At 38.7% G+C, this 22,401-nt stretch overlaps 3 protein-coding genes across 4 annotated transcripts in view; 1 reads left to right on the top strand and 2 right to left on the bottom strand.

Moving 5' to 3' along the window:
• LOC131430887 (disheveled-associated activator of morphogenesis 1) overlaps window positions 1–22,401 on the bottom strand; it is a 232,528-nt gene that overhangs the window by 24,523 nt on the left and 185,604 nt on the right. For both annotated transcript variants that reach the window (XM_058596133.1, XM_058596134.1), the window contains exon 2: window positions 17,631–18,095. In XM_058596133.1, the coding sequence (XP_058452116.1) occupies window positions 17,631–18,095 (465 nt within the window). The remainder of the gene's footprint in view (window positions 1–17,630; window positions 18,096–22,401) is intronic.
• LOC131430888 (uncharacterized) lies at window positions 894–3,023 on the bottom strand. Its single transcript, XM_058596136.1, has 2 exons — window positions 1,606–3,023; window positions 894–1,540 (listed from the first exon to the last, which is right to left on the bottom strand). Exons 1-2 carry the CDS (start codon window positions 2,569–2,571, stop codon window positions 1,091–1,093), a joined length of 1,416 nt encoding a protein of 471 aa, XP_058452119.1. The 5' UTR covers window positions 2,572–3,023; the 3' UTR covers window positions 894–1,090.
• On the top strand, window positions 18,193–19,002 carry LOC131430889 (CD63 antigen-like). Its single transcript, XM_058596137.1, has one exon. The coding sequence runs from the start codon at window positions 18,196–18,198 to the stop codon at window positions 18,910–18,912; it is 717 nt and encodes a 238-aa protein (XP_058452120.1). The 5' UTR covers window positions 18,193–18,195; the 3' UTR covers window positions 18,913–19,002.

The following is a 22,401-nucleotide window of genomic DNA, read 5'->3' as shown; positions in this document are numbered from 1 at the left end:
TCTTGAGCGTTAAGGGGTTAATGGGATGGCGGAAATAAACAATAAACACGATATTTAAAAACGATAATTACAAACACATCCTCGATAGTATTATGTCACAACATGCTTCCTGTCGTAGAAAACATGTGTATTAGCAATCTCTGTTTGAAATTTGTCCATATTGTATTGAATTAATACACTTATTTCACAATATTGTGCAACTGCTTCCTAAAGTGGGCCAAAATATCTCTGTTACCCTATTTCCTGCATTCAATCACAGAGAATACTTCGTATTTCTCTGTGTCGGTTTTTGCACGATACGCTTTGCTCGTTCAATTCATGCGATTGAAAATTTTGCACGCCTTATACCGTTTTCGTTTTTGAACCTACACGCGAGCGACCCTAACTCCGAATAAAACGAACACTTGGTACGCGCCTTAAACAACAACTCATAGAAAAAAGAAAAAATTAACAAACTCGCATGGAATTTTCAGTGCGAAACTACGTGATTGGAGTCCGATCTAGGGCGACCCCAGGTTGCTAAAACAAACATATCAAAAGTTGTTTGGGTGACTCTGGGTTAGCTCTCGGGCTGCTCTGATCAATAAACGAAAACGGCATTATTTTAGCTCTGAGTTTTACCTTAATGCTCGTTCATATCAAACATTTTAGAAAACTTTAATTTGGAGTTATTTGTGGTTATCTCATACTACTAACAATTTTATCTTGAATTGGTGAACGGGTTTCGGGAATTCGTACCCGATATCCAACTCGCGAAATGAACCTAACGGGTTCGAGTCCGTTACGGGTACAGAAAAAAATATTTTTTTCAGGATCGGGTCGGATACAGATTTTTTATTCTGTATCAGACACGGGTTGGGTTTGGATTCGAAAAAAAACACATCATCCTCAAATTCGGGTCGGGTAAAGATGTTTTATTTTCAATTGGGCACGGGTCGGGTTCCAGATTTCAAAATTGCCTACTAGACCATCTCAAGTGCCTACTCATTTTATAAACCGTTCCTTATCATCAAATCAAGATGTTCGAAAATTACAAAAAAAATGACGAGATAAGGCTCATACACGTGTTCCTACATAAAATATATGTTTCCTACAGATAACCGAACCTAATCGCATCTCTGATGACTGCCGACATTCGTTTTCGGTATTTCACCTCACTTTTCTCGGTCACAGCGAACATTTCATTATTGATTTGTTGAGTCTGCTCGAACTTTTCTGCCTCAGCATCCAAATCGGGCAAATCGGTGTTTTCAATGCACATCATCGGCACCAAAAACAATGCCATTATCACACCGAACTTGCCGTACTGCTTCAGTTGCCTCAGGAGGGCAGTGTATGGGAATTGTCTTGTCGAATCGCCACCGAGTTTCTCCAGCAGCGTTCGGAGTGATGCGTAGTAGATGCGGATCATTTCGTCGTAGTGCGCCGCCCGGAATTCACCATCGGTGCAACAGAACAAAAAATACAATATATCCAGGGTCGGTGATACGTAGCGACATATCTGCCAGTCCAATAAAATCACCTCGGTGGGAACTCCTTTCTGGAAGTTGTGAAAAAATGTAGAAAAAAATAATTCTCTTGATCCTGTTCTGGTACGGCACTCACCTCGTATGAAAACATCATGTTATTACTCCAACAATCACCATGACCAACGACGGCATACCGTTCCACTGGATTCGCATCGGTTAAGTTTACCATGTCATTGAACATGGTACTTTTTAGTTTCAATAACTTTTGGCGAGCTATTTCTTCGTTCGGTTCTAACGTTGTCAATGCTCGATCAAGTGTCATACACATCATATCAATAAATGGAGGATTCTTCTGAAAGGCCTCTGTCATAGGATCCGGTACTTTAAACTTCTCAAATACATCCGGGCGCTGGTCTTTTAGTGCAAACGACAGAGCATGTAATCTTCCCAGCTGAACCATCAATAGTTTGGTATGCTCGTAGTTAACCGGTACCATTTTGTTCCACATTCGATAGTCCTTCAGTCGTAAGTCATCCATCACGATGACAGATTCTTCCTTAGTTGCATCACAGTAGGCCAAGTAACAGTGAGGTGTGTTGAAAAATCCAACACCTTGTTCTTCAGTGATTCCTTTCTCTCGTTGAAACTCGTATATCGCAGGAAGGAAACTAGAGTAAGCAAATACTTCCCGATCGAATACTATCATTGAATTAAACTGCTTACGTCTAGCTGCATTGGTCGGTGGAATCTTGCAGAGAACTACCATACTTCGGTTACCCTCGGTGATACGAGCACGAAACATTTCCGCTACAAAACCATCACCTTTACTAGAACCAACCTCAAACGATACTTGAAATTGACCGGGGGTGAAGCCTAGTTCCGGAGCCATTTTAGCCATTGCTTCGTGAATGTATGCCGGAGCAACATTTGCTTTGAGTTCGACTGTTGCAGACGGATAAGCTGTCTTGTCCTCTGGTTTGGAAGAAGCTGTTGGTTCTGATGCTACCTTGTCCGGTACTAAATGTTTCGAACTGACGTCGTCACCGGCATGATACAAGTCTTTCTGAACATGTTGAGCTTCTGCTGGAGCTTCTTCACCCATTTTCGTGTTCTTTAATTGGTTTTTCGAACGCGACTGACTGCCTGGCACGAGCCTATGTTTGCTGGTGTCCTAATCAATCGTAGTCGTTTATCAATCCGATAAGTGGCAAGTAAGGTAATAGATAGACCAATCAACCGAGGAAAACTTGAAATAGATATGAAATCTGGAGCAAAAATTATCATGACCTGCAGTCATTCGATTTCTCAGTAGTAGTATATCTCACCGCGTATATTGAACCATGTGCCAATCAACGTAAGTACGACGTTTTATTATTTTATTATTGGCAATTTTCTATACACCCTGAACGGCACCCAAAAAGTGGTCGTCTGGTCAGTGATAGGGAATATCATTGTTAAATAATGTCAGCTATCTGAATCATGTTGGCAATTAAAATCTGTATTTTTTTTTTAATTCGAATGACAGAACAGAAAACTGTTTAACGAATACGTTATTTTAGGTGTTGTTTTGCTAAAACGCAATTGAATCAGGTGAATTGAATTCAAATTGATCTTTGGAAGAACATTGATATTTGTTATTCACTATTTGGCTATTCAAAGAAACACACACAAAAATACACGTTATGAAATCTTTCCATATTTTACGGTAACGCCTGATTTGTATGCACAAAACGCTCAAAAATACACCTGAACTTATGCTCGTCAATGTAAGATGCGTTACGTTGATAATACATTGTTGTATTATCCATAAAAAGAAAATACACTCTTTCCTCGAAATCATGACTTATTTTGCTCATTGGTGGAATCGGAATTTTGTTTTGCAGATTTATAGCCATGTGCAAATTTTTTTATATGAACTTTCTTGTTATTGTTGATTTCCACTTTGATGAGTAAAAATATCGATATTTATGGACAATGTCGACATCGGACTACGAAATATCGATGTTTTCTATACCCGATTTCAGTCGACATTTCCCATCTCTAGAGAATAGCGTTCCGGACTTAATAAGAGGTTAGCATAAAGTTAACTCGCATTAGACTAGTGATGGGCAGAACCGTTCATTTAAAAAAACCGTTCAGCCACTGTAGCACTTCTCCTATGTAGTGATTGAATGCCAAACAGGTCACAACTTGACAGGACCATTGTAAGGATTAATGTAGTGATGAGCAAAACCGTTCATTTTGAAAGAACCGTTCAGAACTAAACAGTTAAATCAAAAGAACTAGTTCTTTCGTTCTTTCGCTAGTTCTTTTGATTTAACTGTTTAGTTCTGAACGGTTCTTTCAAAATGAACGGTTTTGCTCATCACTACATTAATCCTTACAATGGTCCTGTCAAGTTGTGACCTGTTTGGCATTCAATCACTACATAGGAGAAGTGCTACAGTGGCTGAACGGTTTTTTTAAATGAACGGTTCTGCCCATCACTACATTAGACCAATCCGATTGCGATTTGTGCTTCTTCGGATATGGCTGAGCGGCACAAGGCGTATGGATGTGCCGCTAAGCCATTGCCGAAGAAGAAAACATGGGTGTCGGATTTAGCGCTGAAAACAAAATCTGACAGATAAACGATCGCAGTATGTTTTTTGCTCCTGTTAAAATTTGTCGAAAATAAAGTTGTTCTCGTTATTGCAGGACATGTAATAGAAAGCAGTTAAGGAGTGTAACGAAAATAAGGTATCCACATACATTTGTGTTGTACGTATGTATTTGTGATGGTTTTTTATGTTCAGATCACAGCATGCTGTGCGTTTGGCTGTCAGTTTTTGTTTGTTTACTGTTTGTGCGATTGAAATTCTGCGTTTTCAAAATGTCGCAAATTGGAAAGGAAGTGAAAATTAAGGTTTTGGACACATGGCTAAGTGAGAAGGGTATTACTATGCGAAAATCAGCCATTTGGAATTCATCATGCCAGTGTTAAAATTATCATTAATAAGTTTGGGGAAACACTATTCTTTGGATGAGCTACTAGAAAACTCGGTTCTTCCAACCCGAAACTGGACCAGAAAGTTGTATCTCTAATCATGAAGAACAAATCAATGCCAATACGTGATGTTGCAAAAAAGGAAGGAACGAGTGTCGGAATGATCAAGCGTATCAAGAGGCGAAATTACCAAAAGATCTACAAGAAGCAGAAAATCTCGCAACAAAGTGTTGGGGAAGATGTGAGCGATGCGGACAGGTCGATTCAAGTGGAAAAATTCGGTCGAAAGGTACTGGTATGGAAAGCAATATGTTCCTGTGGTTTGAAGTCAACCATTTTTTACACTACCGGAACTATGAATGCAGAAATCTATCGATTTACCCTCAGCTTCGACCCATCGAACGTTACTGGGCAATCGTGAAGAGGGTCTTCAAGAAGACTGGTAAGGCAGCTGGGAACATGCATGAGTTCCAACAAATTTGGGCTCAAGCGTCCAAAAAATGCGATGCAACACTTGTCCGGAACTTGATGAAGAGCGTTCGAAATTTCATGAATTTCATCCGGTTTTCATTATGCTCAAACCTTGTACAATAAAGGATCAATTTTAAGTTTGAATAAAATATCGTTTTTTATCATAATTTGGAAGAAAAATTTTTTGATAGCTTTCTAGCCTTAGTATTAGGGGAACTATTATTTAATTTTCGTATGGAGACATGTGATTCGAAGATTTAAATTACCGAGAGTACAGCCGATGGTGTGTGTATGTATGTATGTATGTATGTATGGGTGTGTGTGTGTGACAAATAATGTCACTAGATTTTCTCAGAGATGGCAGAACCGAGTTTCACAAACTCAGATTCCAAGGAATGTCGCTATTGAATTTTATCCCGATGTGACTTCCGGTTCCGGAATCACAGGGTGATATGCTCCAAAAAACTGTAAAAAAAATTCACTCACTTACTCAGAGATTATGTGACTGATTTTCACAAATTTAGATTCAAACGAAAGCTCTTATGGTCCCATAGGTCGCAATTGAATTTTGTCTTCATTCGAATCCAGGTTTGTGCAAATCTATGAGAAAATGCGCACTCAATTTTCTCGGCAATTTCTTAACCGACTTTTACAAACTAAGATGCAAATAAAATGTCTTGAAATTCTCTAAAAAGTCCCCGAAAAGTTGATTCAGATCCGACTTTTGGTTCTATTATTATAGCGCGATAAATGAAAAATTTCATGAGCATTTTTTCAAAAGCGATGGCGAAACGAGGTGCAAATTTGGCAGTTAGTTAGTGAATATATAAACCTACTTTGGGACTACTAGTCCGTGGTTTCCGCGTCCGAATGCACCGGTAATAGTGGAGAAATGCTCCAAAAACGGAACTTACTTCGATTTCTCAGCAATGGTTAAACCGATTTTCATAAATCATAATTCAAATTTCATCCAGATCCTACTTCCGGTTCCGAAACTATAGGGGAATGAGTATTAAAACTTTCAAACTGTCATACAAAATTATGCAAAACCGGTATGCAGCGGTACGTGCTGGTACGGAAGAAGAAAACACCACCGTCTAGCACACAGCGTGCTTTGTTTAGTTTTGTATAGAGATATAACTCATTTTTAAGTATATTTTTGCTTGGGATTTATGGAAACTATTTGGAGCCACTTAAATTGAGTGGAAAATATTAAAAATAAAATAGTTTTGCGATTCCGTGTAGGATCAAGTTATCTATGAGCTGTAGTTCTAGTTGCGTAAATCATTGTCTTGAAATTTCATTGGATCGTTTGAAGAATTTTCTCTATCGTATTGGCATTGAATGACACCCCGAAATTTGTCAATTCTTAATGCTTCTGTGTAAAATTGATGCAATGAGTTGTCTGAGATGTATTCCGCACATGTTTTCGTTTTCTATCCGAGTATTTTCCGTAATTCTAGAAAATCTTGTAATTGATTAATAAGGGTTCTAATTACAATCTCAGGAAAACTGCTATTAAGGTCTGAGGCCAGTGTGTTTTAGGATGTTTTAGAGCGCTATTTTCACGCTTCGAATCTGATTTTCTCAGAAACGGTGTCGAATATCAAAAAACTCAACTGACAATCTCTTAGATAATTAGTTTAGATTATTCTGTAAAAATTCCAGAATGATTCATTGACTTTAGCGGTCGGGAAAGTCTTTTTTTGACGGAAGAATTGCATTGATGAAAATGCCGTCTTTCAACTTGTTCATTGAATATTTCGCCTTCAAAAGCATGGATCAAATATTTGTCCTTACAAAGTTTAGATAATTTAATTTAAATGCGATAAGTGCATAAAAACATAGGTGTTGTCGCAATAAAAATAAAGTGAATGTTATTTTTGTGAAGGTAAGTCGATTTTCATGCACGCGCCATTTTTTCTGTTTCAGTTTCCTGGTAACGTAACGGAAAATGAGAGAGAAATAAAATCGGCTTAGCAAGGCTGCCAAACAAGCGGTAGCTTTTTTGATGGAGCCACATTCTATGCAATCCCATTCGACCCATTGATGTAGTCAAACTTGTAACCGAAAAAAACTACGGGTGTGTAATGTCAGAGACATAACTGGATGTCGAGAATACGAATAAAACTGACACTTTTACTTTACACTTCCGAATATAAATTAGTTGATCGATAGTGTAAATTGTGCCAGTTTTGCCCTTTTACACTACTAAAATTTGAAACGAAACACCTAAACTACAGTACAGATTAGTTACATTAAACATTCTGACACACTAATATTACGAAATAACCAGTATAGTTCCTTATGATAAAATAATGGTGGTTCTGAAAAGAACCTTTTATGAAGGCGTTCGTGTTGGAGAGTGACGAGTTGAGTTCAAATTCCTATGGATACCATTGACTTCCGAGGGATACCACTGACTTTCGTCTTCTATTTCCAGGATGAGCTGTTGTCCATGAATGCGAAACTGATATGTGTTCTGTTGGAGTCTCCTGCTTCCTCCGCTTGCGGTAACAAGCTTAGTATTTCGTTTGGAGATTCCTCGATCGCACCATAATGAACACGATGACAACGACAGCCAAATTCGAAATGAATGGCTTCTGAGCCGGTGCTATGCATGTTATATAGCAAATCTGCAGAAAGTTTACTACAAACTACAACTGGTTGAAAAATGGGCCGTATACAGTATAGTGAAGTAAAATTTCGCATAATTCTTTATTTCATTTCGGATTTTAATATTTTAGTAATAGATACTATCAAAATGCTGTACGAGATTAATTTCTGGCATCCCAGAAGAGCCAAATTGTATAATTTTCTAAGATATTAAACACTGATTGGATATAAACGATTTTAAACACTGTTGCGAATTTAGAACTATGCAAATTGCAAAAAACTGATCAAATTATATTAGATTTGCACTACACAGATAATTTCGATTTTCGATTTACAAAGAAGCCATCTTTATAGTTCTTTAGGTAACATTTAGAGCCATTAGAAGGGCTGATTGTGTATAATGTTCCACATTGTTGTGCATTTACCGTGGTTTTTTGCTGCAATGCAAACGACAGGATGATGTAATCGATCTTCTTCGAAGGGAAACTGGCTCTGCGACCTGAACGTTTGAGGTTTTGTACAAGGTTAAAGATCTGTTATTATTACTAGCGACTGACGACCGAAGTCCAAATGAAAGCATTGACGACTGCTCCACCTGACGATTGGAGTACAAATGAAAGCACGACCTAAGCGTTTGAGGCTTTATACCACGCAAAAGGCCTGCTTTCATTGCCATCTGCTCCACCGGACGACTGAAGTCCAAATGAGAGTTACGACCTGAGCGTTTCAGGTTTTTAACCACGCAGAAAATGCACTCTCCGAAGCTGCTGGTTGATTAAATCATTCCCACGACGTCCGCTTCCATCCAACGCACAAGAAGAAATGATCGATTTTCGACCACGGTTCGCCTTTTATACGCAATCAGTTGAAGATATGTGCCTGACTACCTCAAAATCGTCATCCTTGCGCAAAATACCCAAGCAAAAATAAAGAGTTTTCCACGTTGTTTTCAAATTTTGAGAAAACTTAATTTTTGAGTTGTTTGTGGTTATCTCACACTGTTCAAAATTTTATCCAAAATTCCTGATCATATTTTTGATGAAAGAATTATGTTGCTGCCATTAATACAAGTCGAGATATTCACGATTAAGTTCTGGCCATTCTTCCATATCGCTAATTTTGAAAAGGCACCCCATAGTAAAGTAAGTCGTATTCACGACAATATCGAAACTTTTCTGGGAACCCGGCTCATCGAGAGTCATTTTGCACATATGCGAGAGAGCATGGAGAGAAATGTAATACGCAGAGCGAGACACGTGATTATACGTGACCTACTGGCCTCAGTCCTTAGTGAAAAACGAAAAAAGCAGGTTCCTCCGCAACTGCTTGATGAATCTTCAAGACAAAAATAATGTCAGTTTGTTCGGAAAAATATACAAAACAAACAGATATTTCTCTTTTGAATTTCCGATCAATAATGGCCGTTTTCCTAAGATTGTAAATTGGCCCTTAATGAATGAAAACTTACCGAATGTACAAAGTTGTATCGTTTTCGTTTCTCGTAACGAAGCAAACTTTTTCCAGTTCATTATCATAACAAACCATAACTATTAGGTTTTGCACGAACATAACATAACCTCACAAAAAATGAACAGAATTAACTTTTTTTTCGGAAAATCGTCGTGTATTTGTTTACAGTATAAAAGTTCGTCAGAAATTCGTCGTTTTAATTGAAAAATTGCCTCACACTAAACAGATTTATACAAATATCGCTCCATGATGCTGGAAACACATACAGGGCAATCTTTTTAGTTCTTTTCACTGTGGAACACGTTTTTAACAGGCACTTTTTCGTTATTTTGCAATTTTCAATTTGCAGTCTCAAAACAAAACAAGCACACGGCAACTGTCAAAGATGAACTTGATTCATCGGTAGTTCATTTGTGGGTATTAGGTTTTGCACGATGACGACACAAATGAACTGCCGATGAATCAAGTTCATCTTTGACAGTTGCCGTGTACTTGTTTTGTTTTGCGACTGCAAGTTAAAAATTGAAAAAAAATGACGAAAAAGTGCCTGTTAAAAACGTATTCCACAGTGAAAATAACTAAAAAGATTGCCCTGTATGTGTTTCGAGGATCAAGGAGCGATATATGTATAATAATCTGTTGAGTGTGGGGCGACTTTCAATTTTTACATTCGAACGATGAACTTCTGATGAACTTTTAAACTGTAAACAAGTACACGTCGACTGTCAAAAAAGTTCATTTTTGTGAGGTTATGTCATGTTCGTGCAAAACCTAATTAGGTTTTGCACGATGACGACACAAATGAACTGTCGATGAATCAAATTCATTTTTGACAGTTGCCGTGTGGTTGTTTTGTTTTGCGATTGCAAATTAAAATTTGAAAAATGACGAAAAAATGCCTGTTAAAACCGTGTTCCACAGTGAAAAGAACTAAAAAGATTGCCCTGTATGTGTTTCCAGCATCATGGAGCGATATTTGTATGAATATGTTTCAAATTTGTGCTCGAAAAATAGAACTAGATCTTAGTGTTGTGATTGACATGGTTTAGTCGCAGATCTAAAATAGTTCAACCCATACCTAATAAAACAGCGTTGCGAACAACCTTAGAACTTACTCATAAAGGAAAACAAAACTCATCGCCAAAAGAAAATAAAACAAATAATCTAATTCTTTAACATTGGCGCAAGCTCTACGAATGATTGGATGAATTGGAAAAGAGCATCAGAGTGTTTTTTAAGGTAAACAAAATAGAACAAAGAAGATAAATCACCTGTTATTAGCGATAGAAGTCATCAATCTTCAATCATATCACGGCAAAGTCGCAAATTGAAAAGTGCAAAAACGGTCGGTGAGGTATACGTAAAGTGAGTGAACGTCCATGCGACAACTTATGTCGTTTTCGCTTGATGCCGTACCTAACCCAGTTTCAACTCTAACTGCTGTCAAATCGTTTTTTGGAAGACAGTTTTGAACCTAGTTTCAATTTTATCAAACTGAAATTCGAACCTGATTTTTATATCGGGTTTACTCACATACCGCCGTTGCTAAGTGCGAATCCAACACAGTTTCGTGAGAAGTGTTTGTTTGAAGAAACTATCCTGGAGCAGTTTCAGTTTATTGAAACGAAAACATTTGAAGAATCAAGTAAATCGTTGTGTATTCACGGATGTGGACGATCGGTTTGTCGGCCAAAGGCTTCTCTATGCTGTTTGATGCTGGCAATTCGGACATAAAATTCTGATGAAGTGAGACAGGATGTATCCGAGGCCACGGAAAGAATTAACCAAAACTATTCCTGAAACCTCTCGACACGATGATGATCCGACAACGAGAAAATTTTAATCGTTTTCGATTTGTTACCCAGGAAATAACATTGAATAACTCACTCTGTTTATAGTTCTGCTTGACGACAAGCCTACTGTTAAGAGGAAGTTATGCATGACTACTGTAACTTGAAGCTGATCATTTATTCAACTGCTAGTGTCACAGCACGGTGAAGTAGGCGATGAGAAAACAGCATCATTAACAGCTCTAGCTCCGTAACGACGACGACGACGATGACGACGCTATCCGAGCTCATACAATTCTTGAATCTAAACGACGGCTGCTTCTAGTCTGGTGGCGCGTAAGTAAAATTGATTCATCCATTGATTATGTCACCTCAGCAAGGGGAACCGCACTTTTTTTTTCTTCTTCTCTGTACTAAATTATGATCTTAGCTTGCACATAGTGGCAAATTAGCAACGCATAAACGTTAAGCATTACCTTAAATTTGCATACATGACAGCTTGTCTCGGCGAATGACAAACCCGCGATTTGCCTGGCAATCAGTGAAATGCGAAGGCCCATTTACCTTGTCCATTTCCAGATTGGCACTAAGAGGTTTTATGCCTTATTGGCACAGCCGAAGGACTGCTCGGCCCCGCAGGCATTACGCAATCTCACCACCGGGAGGGTTACCCAAGTTGCGTGTGCCTGGCTCATAATCGAAAGGAAGACAACCTTTTGTCCTTTTGTCCTATAAGGTGATGTCAGAGGGGTTGTAAATCTTGAACTTGAAAGTTTATCAGCGCGTACGTCTATACAAGGAAGTGCTTTTTCTGCTTTGTTTATTGTGACGGCTATAATTTATGGTAGCGGCCATTGGATAAATTTAATAACAACAATTACAACAATTCTGTCTGACCTTGGGCGTCTTTTCATTAATATGCACATTAAAGATATCGATCGGCATGTCATCATCGGCCAGAAATATCAACGGGTTTTCAATGAAATTTGTTCATCTCACATTAGGAGTAACTTTACGTCTGCTTGGCGTTTTAAGTTGAACCGCTAAGTGACGTGGCAGTTAAACATGAACTGTTATGCACTGATGAATGAAAGACGAAATGGGGAATTTGTTAAAAAAAATTTCTTTGAAAATTTTTGAAATTTTATGAAATCCCAAAAAATTAAAGATTGGAAAACGTTTCAGCAATTGGTCGAGCTGGCCGAATTGGTAAATTTTCACCTTTCTAAAACCAAAGTTTACGAGGCAGCGGCTCTAGCAAATGTTTTCTTCAGTGCATAAAACTTCGATTGTATGCTCTCAGATCTCGAGTCTCACAAATGGCTAATTTCAGCTGAGATGTTACCAGGAATTACAAAAACTTTTCGATATATGTGCTTGCGTCTCCCGTCCTAATCCGGAAGAACATAATAAATGGAATGCTATATGGTCACAAATATTGTTTGTGATAAAAAATCTCATTTCCAAAGAAATGACCGACAGGCTTACGCAGCGAAGTAACGGTGGTGTTCTAAAGTATGTACATACACAGTGGAGAAACGCTTCGCATAGTCCTTTAGGAATATTTAAATGGTTCTAATAAAAAAAAATGATTTGTGATATTCATCCGACGTTTACAACCAGAATCTGAATTCTGGACATTCAAGAACTGAAACTGATACCGTTTTCGTTTATTGATCAGAGCAGCCCGAGAGTTGACCCAGAGTCGTCCAAACAACTTTTGAGGTGTTTGTTCTAGCATCGGTCGGACTCCGATCGTGTATTTTTGCTCTGAAAATTTTCTCGGTTCGCAACACGACATGCATTTTTTCTTTTTTCTATGAGTTGTTGTTTAGGGCGTGTAACACGTGTTCGTTTTACTCGGATTCAGAGTCGCCCGCCAGGAGGTTCAAAAACGAAAGCGGTATGAATTAAAGAACGCCGAATTCAGTTGCGAAATTCCGGGTTGATATCCAGATCAATAATTCAGTTGGTGAGATTAGCTCTAGAGCTCACAACAGCAGATTCAACAAAAATTCCGATCCTGAATTACAGTTCCAGAATTCAAAATCAAATCCAATTCCAGCAAGCAGATTTTGAATTCTGGAAATAAAGTCTAAACATGAATTGAGGGATTAAATTCTGAAACTGAATTAAGGAATTAAATTCTGATTCCGAAGACAGTTCAAAATTTCTGGTGCGGAGTTCAGATTTAAAAATTTGTTTCAGAATCCAGATCTAGAATTCATAATTTAAATTAAGATACTGAGTTCTAGTCAAGAAACCAGGTTCTGAATTTAGTTCCAAAATTACCTGTTGGAAGGTACTCCCTTAATTTTCGGATGATGAGCTACAGGGCGCATACCCCCGCTTGGTGGATGGGGGTTGGAGCCAATTTATACTTTTTACAAGGTAAAGAAGTTGGATATAATCATAACATACCGAAATCGATTGTTCGCTTACAACGGGTGGCAACTAAAATTTTGGAATTTCTTTCTCAAGCTGTCAAAAAAGACAAACATACTTGAAGAAGATCTGATTTATTGAAATTAAAGATACATTGTTCATCGTTGAAAAAAATAGTGAGCATTTGAAAACGGTCCGTAATCGGATGTTCGGCGAAGCTTCCGTTTGATGTCGGAACAGGAGCGTAGTACGGCCTTCATGTCAACTTTGTGAATGCATCTCTTGATTCTACCAATCAACTGTTAGCAATTCGTGGCTCTCCAGTTATTTTTGTACACCAAGGAGCTCAAAACCCCGAAGAAATCTTCGATTAGGCGACACTGAGGTAGATTTATCGGGTTGTGGTTTTTGGGTACAAATGGGATCGAATGGGTATTCAGGAACGATTGTGTTTTTTGGCGCAATGCGATGACGCTTTATCCGGCCAAAACACGTATTGTCCATCAGCATGATGTTTTTGAAAAAAAAAACGGGATCAAAACTTTCTTCAAACATTCGTTCTGGTACACATCTTGATTGATTGACAACCCAGATGGCTTAGAAATGCCTTTCTCGGAAATGATAATGTACAACATCACTTTCTGTTCAAACTTATGTTTAAACTAATATTTTATGTTCGGATGTACAGTAGAACTATCCGTTGAATAGTATCGATCGTTTGCGGGAATCTGCGTCTCCGAAAGAGGGAAGTAACTTTCGTCGTCCAAAACAAAACTTTTTCCGGAAAATTTTTTAATCAACCAGCGGCATTGGGAATTCAGCGTTGAAATCTGTGCGTCAGTATATTCCGGGGCTCGTGTCTTCTTTCGGTACTTTATTCCGAGTCTTTTCAATGTTTTGCAGATGTACTGGTGAGAACAGTTGAACTTATTTGAGGCATCCCGTTGGCTCAGTGAATCCTTGTTGTTGTTGAAGGCACGAGAAAGAGAACGAAGTCCTTTTGCGTCCATAATTTTGGCTGGTCTTCCACTACCTTCCTTACGAGCAGTTTTTGGGCATCTTAGGATATTGTCGAAGCCGCAACATTTTTGCTTTTAAAATGTTGTACCTTATACTATTTGCCGAGATTTTTGTGCAGTTCGTAGAACTGTACAATGCGCTCGCGAAATACTTCTTGTTTCGACGGCAATTTGAGCAAAACTGAGCAAGCATGAACAGAACAGAAAATACTAGCAGAAAGAGAAGAAAGAGAGCTAACACATACACACTCTTAGTTCTTTCTGAGCTCGTTTGTTGTTGAGCATACAGGCCTCGAAAAAATTCCAAAATTTTAGTTGCCACCCGTTAAATGTAGAAAATGAAATTTTTTATGTTCTCTGGATCGATCACGGAGTGGATATGACTAATAGTGCTTGAAATAGACAATAGGTCATTAGGTTTCGAGCATTATTATGCCTGGAATTGGTCACCAGTTTGGGTTAACTTAATGCAGTTTGGGTGAACATTAATATATCACATTCGTCCTGAGCTGATGAATTTAATTCGAAAAAAAGGACTATTGTTATTAGGAATAAATTGACATCTTATAAACCGGGAAAAGGAACCTTTCCGATATAAATCTGGACAAATAAAACGGTTTTATATCATAATAATTTTCAAGAAAGAGAACGTGCAAACTTATTCATTTTATGAACAGCGATTAGAAAAGATTTTATATATTTTTTATAAATGTGAATGTGAAAAATGTGAATAACCGTCAACCAATAAACTCAGTAATAGTGTAATTTAATTGATACTTCGTTAGAAAGCGTCGATAATATTCGGAAAGTGTCTGAAAATAGAATGGCAGCAACACAAGGAAGAAAATATGTGACACAGTCCGCATAATATATTTTGCTACTTTAATTGATTTTCACTTTTGCATATTAAGGAACCAATGCATACGCAACCAAATTCCTTAATTTTGCTCATATTGTAACTTGATATTATTAATACATGAACGAACATATCCACAGTTACAACGCTTGTTGTTTTGATGCAAATGATAATTTAACTGAAACTGGCGGTGACCCGAGTTTAGTAGAGATTCAAATGATACATGTGCAATCGCAGATCAGCTTATCTTGAGCTTATCTTTGATACTATATTTTATTGCGTCTGATAATTCTATATATGTGAATCAGTGCAACTTAATTGTACTAAGTTCTGAATCTTTTGAGGCGTTTCCTGGTGGGACAACAACTTGTTCAAAATGATACCGCATAACGATTTGCATTGCATTGTATTGTTTTTGCTACATTTAGTCTGTATCCCTTCTATGAGATTCTTGAAAGCAAGATTAGACCAATATAATATGGTTCATAACACTAAATCAATTTCCAACTCAAGCAGCTATTTGTAAACTAAAGAATAAATGTATTCAGACATATATTTATAGATTCTTTATGGTGCTATAGTTCATACTGCGCAAATCGGACGAAATTATGACATCATACACTGCGACTGTCATTGGCTCGTGAAAACATAGGTCAATTCAAACCAATTTTTCAACGGTATGCAAATGAAATAATTAAACGACGTTACCTCATAAGTTTAAGTTAAATATTTCCGAATCAATTGTATATCAATCCATCAACAAATGACTGAGATATTAACGTTCAAAATTATGACACCCAAAGGTTACTCCTCCGGCCCCGTATAGTGAAGAGTCAGGCATTTTTAATGCCAAAAAAAAAAAACAAACAAACAAGCGTGGTGAATTTTCCTCGTTGTTTCCAAAAGTTTGAGAGAACTAAATTTTTGTTTATTTATGGTTATCTTACGCTATTGAAAATTGAATCATAATTTGCTAACCATATTACTGATGGCATGAAGAAAGAATTATGTTGTTTCTTCTAAGGGGCGAATTTTGAAAAGGCGTCCCATAGTAAAGTGAGACGTATTCACGCTTCGCTTCGCTCGAATATCGCGCGTTTTAGTTTTAGACTTCACGCGGATTTCGCGCGTTTTGGATTTTGAATTTTTTCATAACAACCCGGAAAGTTTTTGCTTCAAATAGCTTCCTTCCTTCTCGAATAAATTGAAGAAGGGTTCGGTCAATATTACAATAAGTAACAAATCATGTAAACTTTAATGTCGTTTTCGCTTTATGCCAAGCCTAACCCAGTTTCCATCCTAACTGCTGTCAAACCGTTTGTTTGAATCTAGTTTCGAACCTAGTTTTAACGTTGTTGAACTGAAAATCGAGTCAGTTTCGAACCTGGTCGTTATATCAGGGTCAAACCCCCGTTGCTAAGTGCGAAATCAACACCGTTTCGTGAAAAGTGTTTGTTTGATGAAACTACCCTGGGCAGTTTCAGTTTACTCAAGCGAAAACAATATAAATTTGATGCAAAATCAGATTTCACAATTTGAGAGCTAAATATCTAATCTAACTAGCACATTATCAACCGGATGAAAAATTGTTACTAAGACTCCAATTAGCCAGTCTAACAGACAAAACCATGCGCTTCTCCTACGCATCATATCCCTAGTTAAATACATACACCCCTTACAAGGTTCAAATAATCTGTTGTAATACCGGGCGAGGGATGCATCTGAGGTGGTAACCTTATTAGGAACGAACAAAATTGCAGGAAAAACAGACTTTCGAACGGAGCCTTGGAGACCCATAGTGCTATATACCATTCGACTCAGTTTGACGAGATCGAAAAATGTCTGCATGTGTGTACTTTCCGAAGATATTTTCACCGCTCAATTTTCTCAGAGATGGTTAAACCGATAATGGTGAGTCTAGTCCGCTTAAAAGCTATTATTGGGCCATTGATCAAGGTCAAAGATCAAATGACTACGAATGTTAGGCTATTGATCAAGTTTGAACACAATGGCTATAACTTCTCGTTCCGGAGATATGATGACTTAAGTGACGTGATAGACAAAACGAGTTGTTTTTTACCGCGCAAGTTTCTCGGACTGTACCGATCTAAACAAGTGTATGCCCATTTTAAAGCTATTATTTAGCCATTGATCAAATTTGAAGATCAAACGGCTGTGACTTTTGGTTCCGGAGATATGATGGTATAAGTGACGTAACCGACAAAACACGTTGTTTTTATCGCTCTAATGTATATAAGGGTGCCAATAATTTGGGATCACCTCTAATTTCGTTAAATAATCCCCATGCAAAATTTGAGCCTCATCGGACATAGGTAGGGGATGCTACCCGGCGGTTAAAGTTAGAAAATTACATGAGATTTCCGAAATTTTTTGAAAAAATCGACATTCTGGGACCAGAACATTAAAGGTGAGCCCAAATTATTGTCAGTAATTATTTTAATAAAAAAACCATTTTTTTATGAGATTGTTTCTATGAAAGAGAAAGACATCATCACACCAGGTTTTCTCACAAATATTCGCCTGAAAATGGAACATATTTGAACCTACCTGCAAACATCCGCACCAGCCTCTCCGGCCGCGAAATGCCGGCATCTTCTTGTGCGCTTTGTAGAACTTGTGCAAACTGGTCTGGTGCTGTTGCTGTTGGGCAAGCTGCTGGAAGTGCTGCTGCGGAAGTGGCTGCTGGGTTGTCGCTGTTCCCCCCGCGGCAGATCCACAGCTGGTGACGGTCGTCGATGCCGTCACGGTGGATAGGGCCCCCAGCGACTGGGGCTGATAGAAGGCGTCCGACGCCGCCGTCGTAAGGTTGCTACTGTAGTTTCCGGTGGTTCCTGCTTCTAGACCACTTCCACCAAGTGGGCCGTTGCTGTTGTTGTTGTTGTTGCTGCTGTTTACGTTGTTGTTGTTGTTGTTGGTGACGGCTTCCTTGCATACGTGGGGTAACCGCCAACTGGCAATGTCTGGTAGCCGAGTACGCAACGAGTCCAAACTGATCGGACACGTTGGTATACCCTGAAAAAGAATAAAAGAATAAAGTTTGTTAGTAAATATCATAGAAACAGTGCGATCGTAGCTGGCTGTGATCTGAAACCTTCTTGTTACGTCGTGAATCATGGTTATTAAAGTGGGACTAAAAACTGTCAAATTGCTATTGCTTGTGTTCAATTTATTCTGCATTCTAAGTGGTCTCGCGTTGATTGTCTTAGGCATTCAAATAAGTGAAGACATTGATCCGGTGAAGGACTTTTCCGGGACTGATGCCTTGCTGGCTAGCGAATCCGTGCTGGCCATCGTTTTGGGATGCGTGGTGTTCGCATTAGCTTCGTTTGGATTCTGTGGAACCATCAAACACTCCCACGTAATGATGACAACTTATGCATTTCTGATGCTCGTACTGATCGCGGCTCAAGTTGCAATGTCATTGCAACTATTCACCAACCTTGTGCGAACAAACCAAAAAGTCGAAATGTGGTTCACGAGACATTTCCACAGTCGTCTGTGGCAATCTAGCGACTCCAATCCGGCCGCAGATGATGACGTTGAGCGACTACAGCGCTCCTTCAAGTGTTGCGGAAATATTTCCTACCAAGACTGGGGTTCACTCGAGAAGCTACCACGATCCTGCTGCTCCGATAAATCCGTTCCAACCGGTTGCCGAATAATCGAAGAAGGTTGCCAAGCTGTACTGGAACAATTTGTAAGAAAATCCCAGCAAACACTCGCCTGGTTTCTGCTGGGCATGGCGATGTTCGAATTTTTGACGTTTTCGTTGAACTGCTGCGTGGCCAACGGGATACAAAATCATCTGGAAGTGTTAAATTTATTGTAACCTAAAGCGGTTAAGGTTGGCGTTTTGATTAACTGGAATCGTCGTGGACTCCATTAAATCCGAAATTCCAACCTCCTCATTTGGAATGAAATAAAAACCAAATGATTCAATAGCTTCATCATCTTCAGCAGTGTCGCACTAAAGTACCGATCATTGGCCGGCGTGCCGATCCGTTGCTTTCGGGCTCGAAAATGATGTAATAATTGTGAAATGACGAAGGCGGTTTGCCGAAAGGCTCCACCGGCCAGTGAGTGCGCGTCCGAAAGAAAGCACTAATCACTGCCATACTTTGAAGGTGGTAAAATGCGCCTGTCAGGGTTCATTAGCTGGAATTTTGTTGACCACTTTGCCTTCTGCCCGTTCACTTGTTGTCGTCCATACAATTCCCAATCCGAAGGATTAAAAGACCTGTCAAAGACCTTCTTCAAAAACGAATGTGTTGCTATTTAGCGATATTACACACGATATTAGAGAACAGAGCTTTTCAATCTGGAAGAATTCATCTAGCAGAAGAAAATACGGCTATAGGAATAGTATTTTAAGAGATTTTCCTTAGATCAGTATCCAACGAAACAACAGACTAAAAAATGTATTGTTGGAGGAAGTAAAAAAAAAAAGAAAAATTAGCAACAAAATTATCCAAGAGACAGAGTTCGATCCCTCCACTTTCCGGGCGAACCGTTTATTATGAAGGCATTCAAATTCCGATGGATGGCTAAATAAAAGGTCTTATGGTCTCATACAAAGTTCCTGAATTTCATTTGGATCCGACTTCCGCTTCAGGAATTACAGGATGGTATAAATAAAAAAATGTGAAAATAATGTTACTCACTTTTCTCGGAGATGGCTGAACCGATTTTCACCATCTTAGATTCTACTGAAAGGTCTCAAAATGCCATAAGCATATTCCAATGTTCATTCGGATCAAATCCCTTGTTCCGGAGGTAGGGTGCTCAGTGTAAGAATGCCAATTTCAAGAATACTTTGTTCATAAGCTAGCTCTTTTTATTGGCTAGTGATTTTCTGTAGTTTGCAGACAATCAGAGTCTGTAACTGTACAAACCAATAATAGTACCATAAACGATTTGCTGAATTTTATCCAAGTCCGACTACCGGTACATTTTTTTCCAAAATTCAAATCGTAAAAAAAATTGTAGGTAACATTAGTGTATGGTTGAATGAACCGAATGTCCCTACACCGATATTAAGCTTTTGGTTCCGAAAGTATTGACAATAATAATCAAATGTGATAAAATGGAGCTCACTTCACTTGCTCAAGATTGACCAGAAAACTTCAAAACTATTTTCTAATTATTTTTAAATAGTAGTATTTCAGGGAATCTCTGCTGTAATTATAAACTGTCCCAGAAAGTATGGACGAAACCAAGAACCGCTGCCATTTCGCAATGGTTCTGAATCTGTCAATTTTTATGGCTGCGTCCTGTTGTTTACACTCTTCTCTAACCACTTGTGCAGTTTCATATTCGTTTTCATTAGTTTGTTTCGAAATTCGTGGACTTTCAGCAGAACAACGTCGAAAAATTGTGTACAAATGGTGCACAGAACGCGGACTGAGAAAGAAAGCAAAAATGGAAGGAGTAAGTGAAAAAGCCGTGCGAAATGCAATCAGGAAGTTCGGTGAGGATAACACCTTTGAGAATAAACCGAAAACGGGTCGAAAAAAAGGTCCTGCTAAACCTCAGTTGGATAAACGTATACTGAAGGCGTTCGAGCAAAAGAAGGAGGTTTCAGTTCGGGATGTGGCCAAAAAAGTGGGCACTTCGAAGTCAAATGTTATTCGTGCTAAAGAACATTTGAATTTTCGAACCTATAAGAAGCAGAAACAACCAAAACGTAGTCCGAAACAAGAAGCATCGATCAGGCCGAGGGTTCGAAAGCTGTACAATACGATTCTTGCTGGAAATTTGAACTGCATAATCATGGACGACGAAACCTACGTGAAACTCGATTACAAATCCTTGCCGGGACCACAATATTATACGGTGCGAGAAGGGCAAATGTTAAACCAGTCCGAGACATCGATTGAAGTCGAAAAATTTGATAAGAAAGCTATGGTCTGGCAAGCAATTTGTAGCTGCGGTAAGATTTCGAAACCCTTCATCACCACTGCTTCAATGAACAGCGAAATATACATCAAGGAATGTTTATAAAAACGACTTCTACCCATGATTCGAAGCCACAAGGATCCTGTTGTCTTCTGGCCAGATCCTGCTTCTTGCCACTACTCGAAATCAACGGTAGAATGGTATACTACCAAAAATGTCACTTTCGTCCCATAAGACATGAATCCACCAAATTGCCCACAACTTCGACCAATTGAGGAATTTTGGGCATTAACGAAGGCACATCTTTGGAAACATGTCTCGGCAGCCGAAACCATTCAACAGTTCGAAAAAGATTGGAAAAAAGTGTTAAAACTTGTCGCCAAGAAGTCTGTACGGAATTTAATGAGGAACGTTCGCAAGAAGGTGCGCCAGCTAGTCTACAATGGCTAAGTAGCAAATGTTGAGAATAATATTCTGTTGTTGTAGTCTAATATTATCAGTAAATCGAAAAAAAATTTGAATATCTAACACTTGTGAATTATTTACAGCGAAATCAAAGTGCGTCCATACTTTTCGGGACAGTCTTTATACAGGAGAAAATGAATAATATGACAAAGGCATCATTACACAACTAGGAGGAATAAAACCGGTTTTTTTTTCGAAAAATTGTGTTCAGTGATGAAGCTCATTTCTTGTTGAATGGATACGTCAACAAGCAAAATTGCTGCATCTGAAGTGAAGACCAGCAAGAAACATTGCAAGACCTTCCAATGTATCCCAAAAAAGTCACTGTTTGGTGAGGATTATGGACCGGTGGCATCGTCGGGCCTATTTCGTCAAAGGCGACAATGGGTGGAACGTTACTGTGAATGACGAGCGCTACCGTGTGATGACAGATGATTTTTTTTACCCCAAATGGAAGCATTGGACATTCCTGACATGTGGTTTCAACTAGACGGTGCCACATCCCACACGGCACGCGAAACAATAAGCGAATTGAGACCGCCTTCGATGAACAGTTTATCTCACATTTTGGGTCCGTCAAGTGGCCACCTAGAAGGTGTGAAGGGTCATGTTAAGGCTCATGTCTACGAGGATAAACCAGCAACGATTGTCGCAATGGAAGCCAAAATTGAAGCATTTACCGGCCGATATGTTGGAGAGAGTGTGCCTAAATTGAACCTTGCGCCTGATCCATCTAAAGCGGAGCCCCGGCCAACTATTGCATGAAGTCATTTTCTAACATTGAATTATATTGATCTTTCTATCGATTCCAATAAAGATTTCACAAGTTTCTCGGTTTTTGTTTTTTTTTATCAAATATTATACCTCTTAAAAAATCATCCTTTAGCTCTATCGAAGTAAACTAGCAGCATTATTTTTCATGTATGTAGTCACACCGAACTGTTTACAAACTGTTTAC

Source organism: Malaya genurostris, chromosome 2, assembly GCF_030247185.1.
Source record: "Malaya genurostris strain Urasoe2022 chromosome 2, Malgen_1.1, whole genome shotgun sequence".
Classification (NCBI taxonomy): domain Eukaryota; kingdom Metazoa; phylum Arthropoda; class Insecta; order Diptera; family Culicidae; genus Malaya; species Malaya genurostris.
The sequence above is the reverse complement of the archived record's forward strand: the minus strand, read 5'-3'. Positions and strand labels throughout refer to the sequence as shown.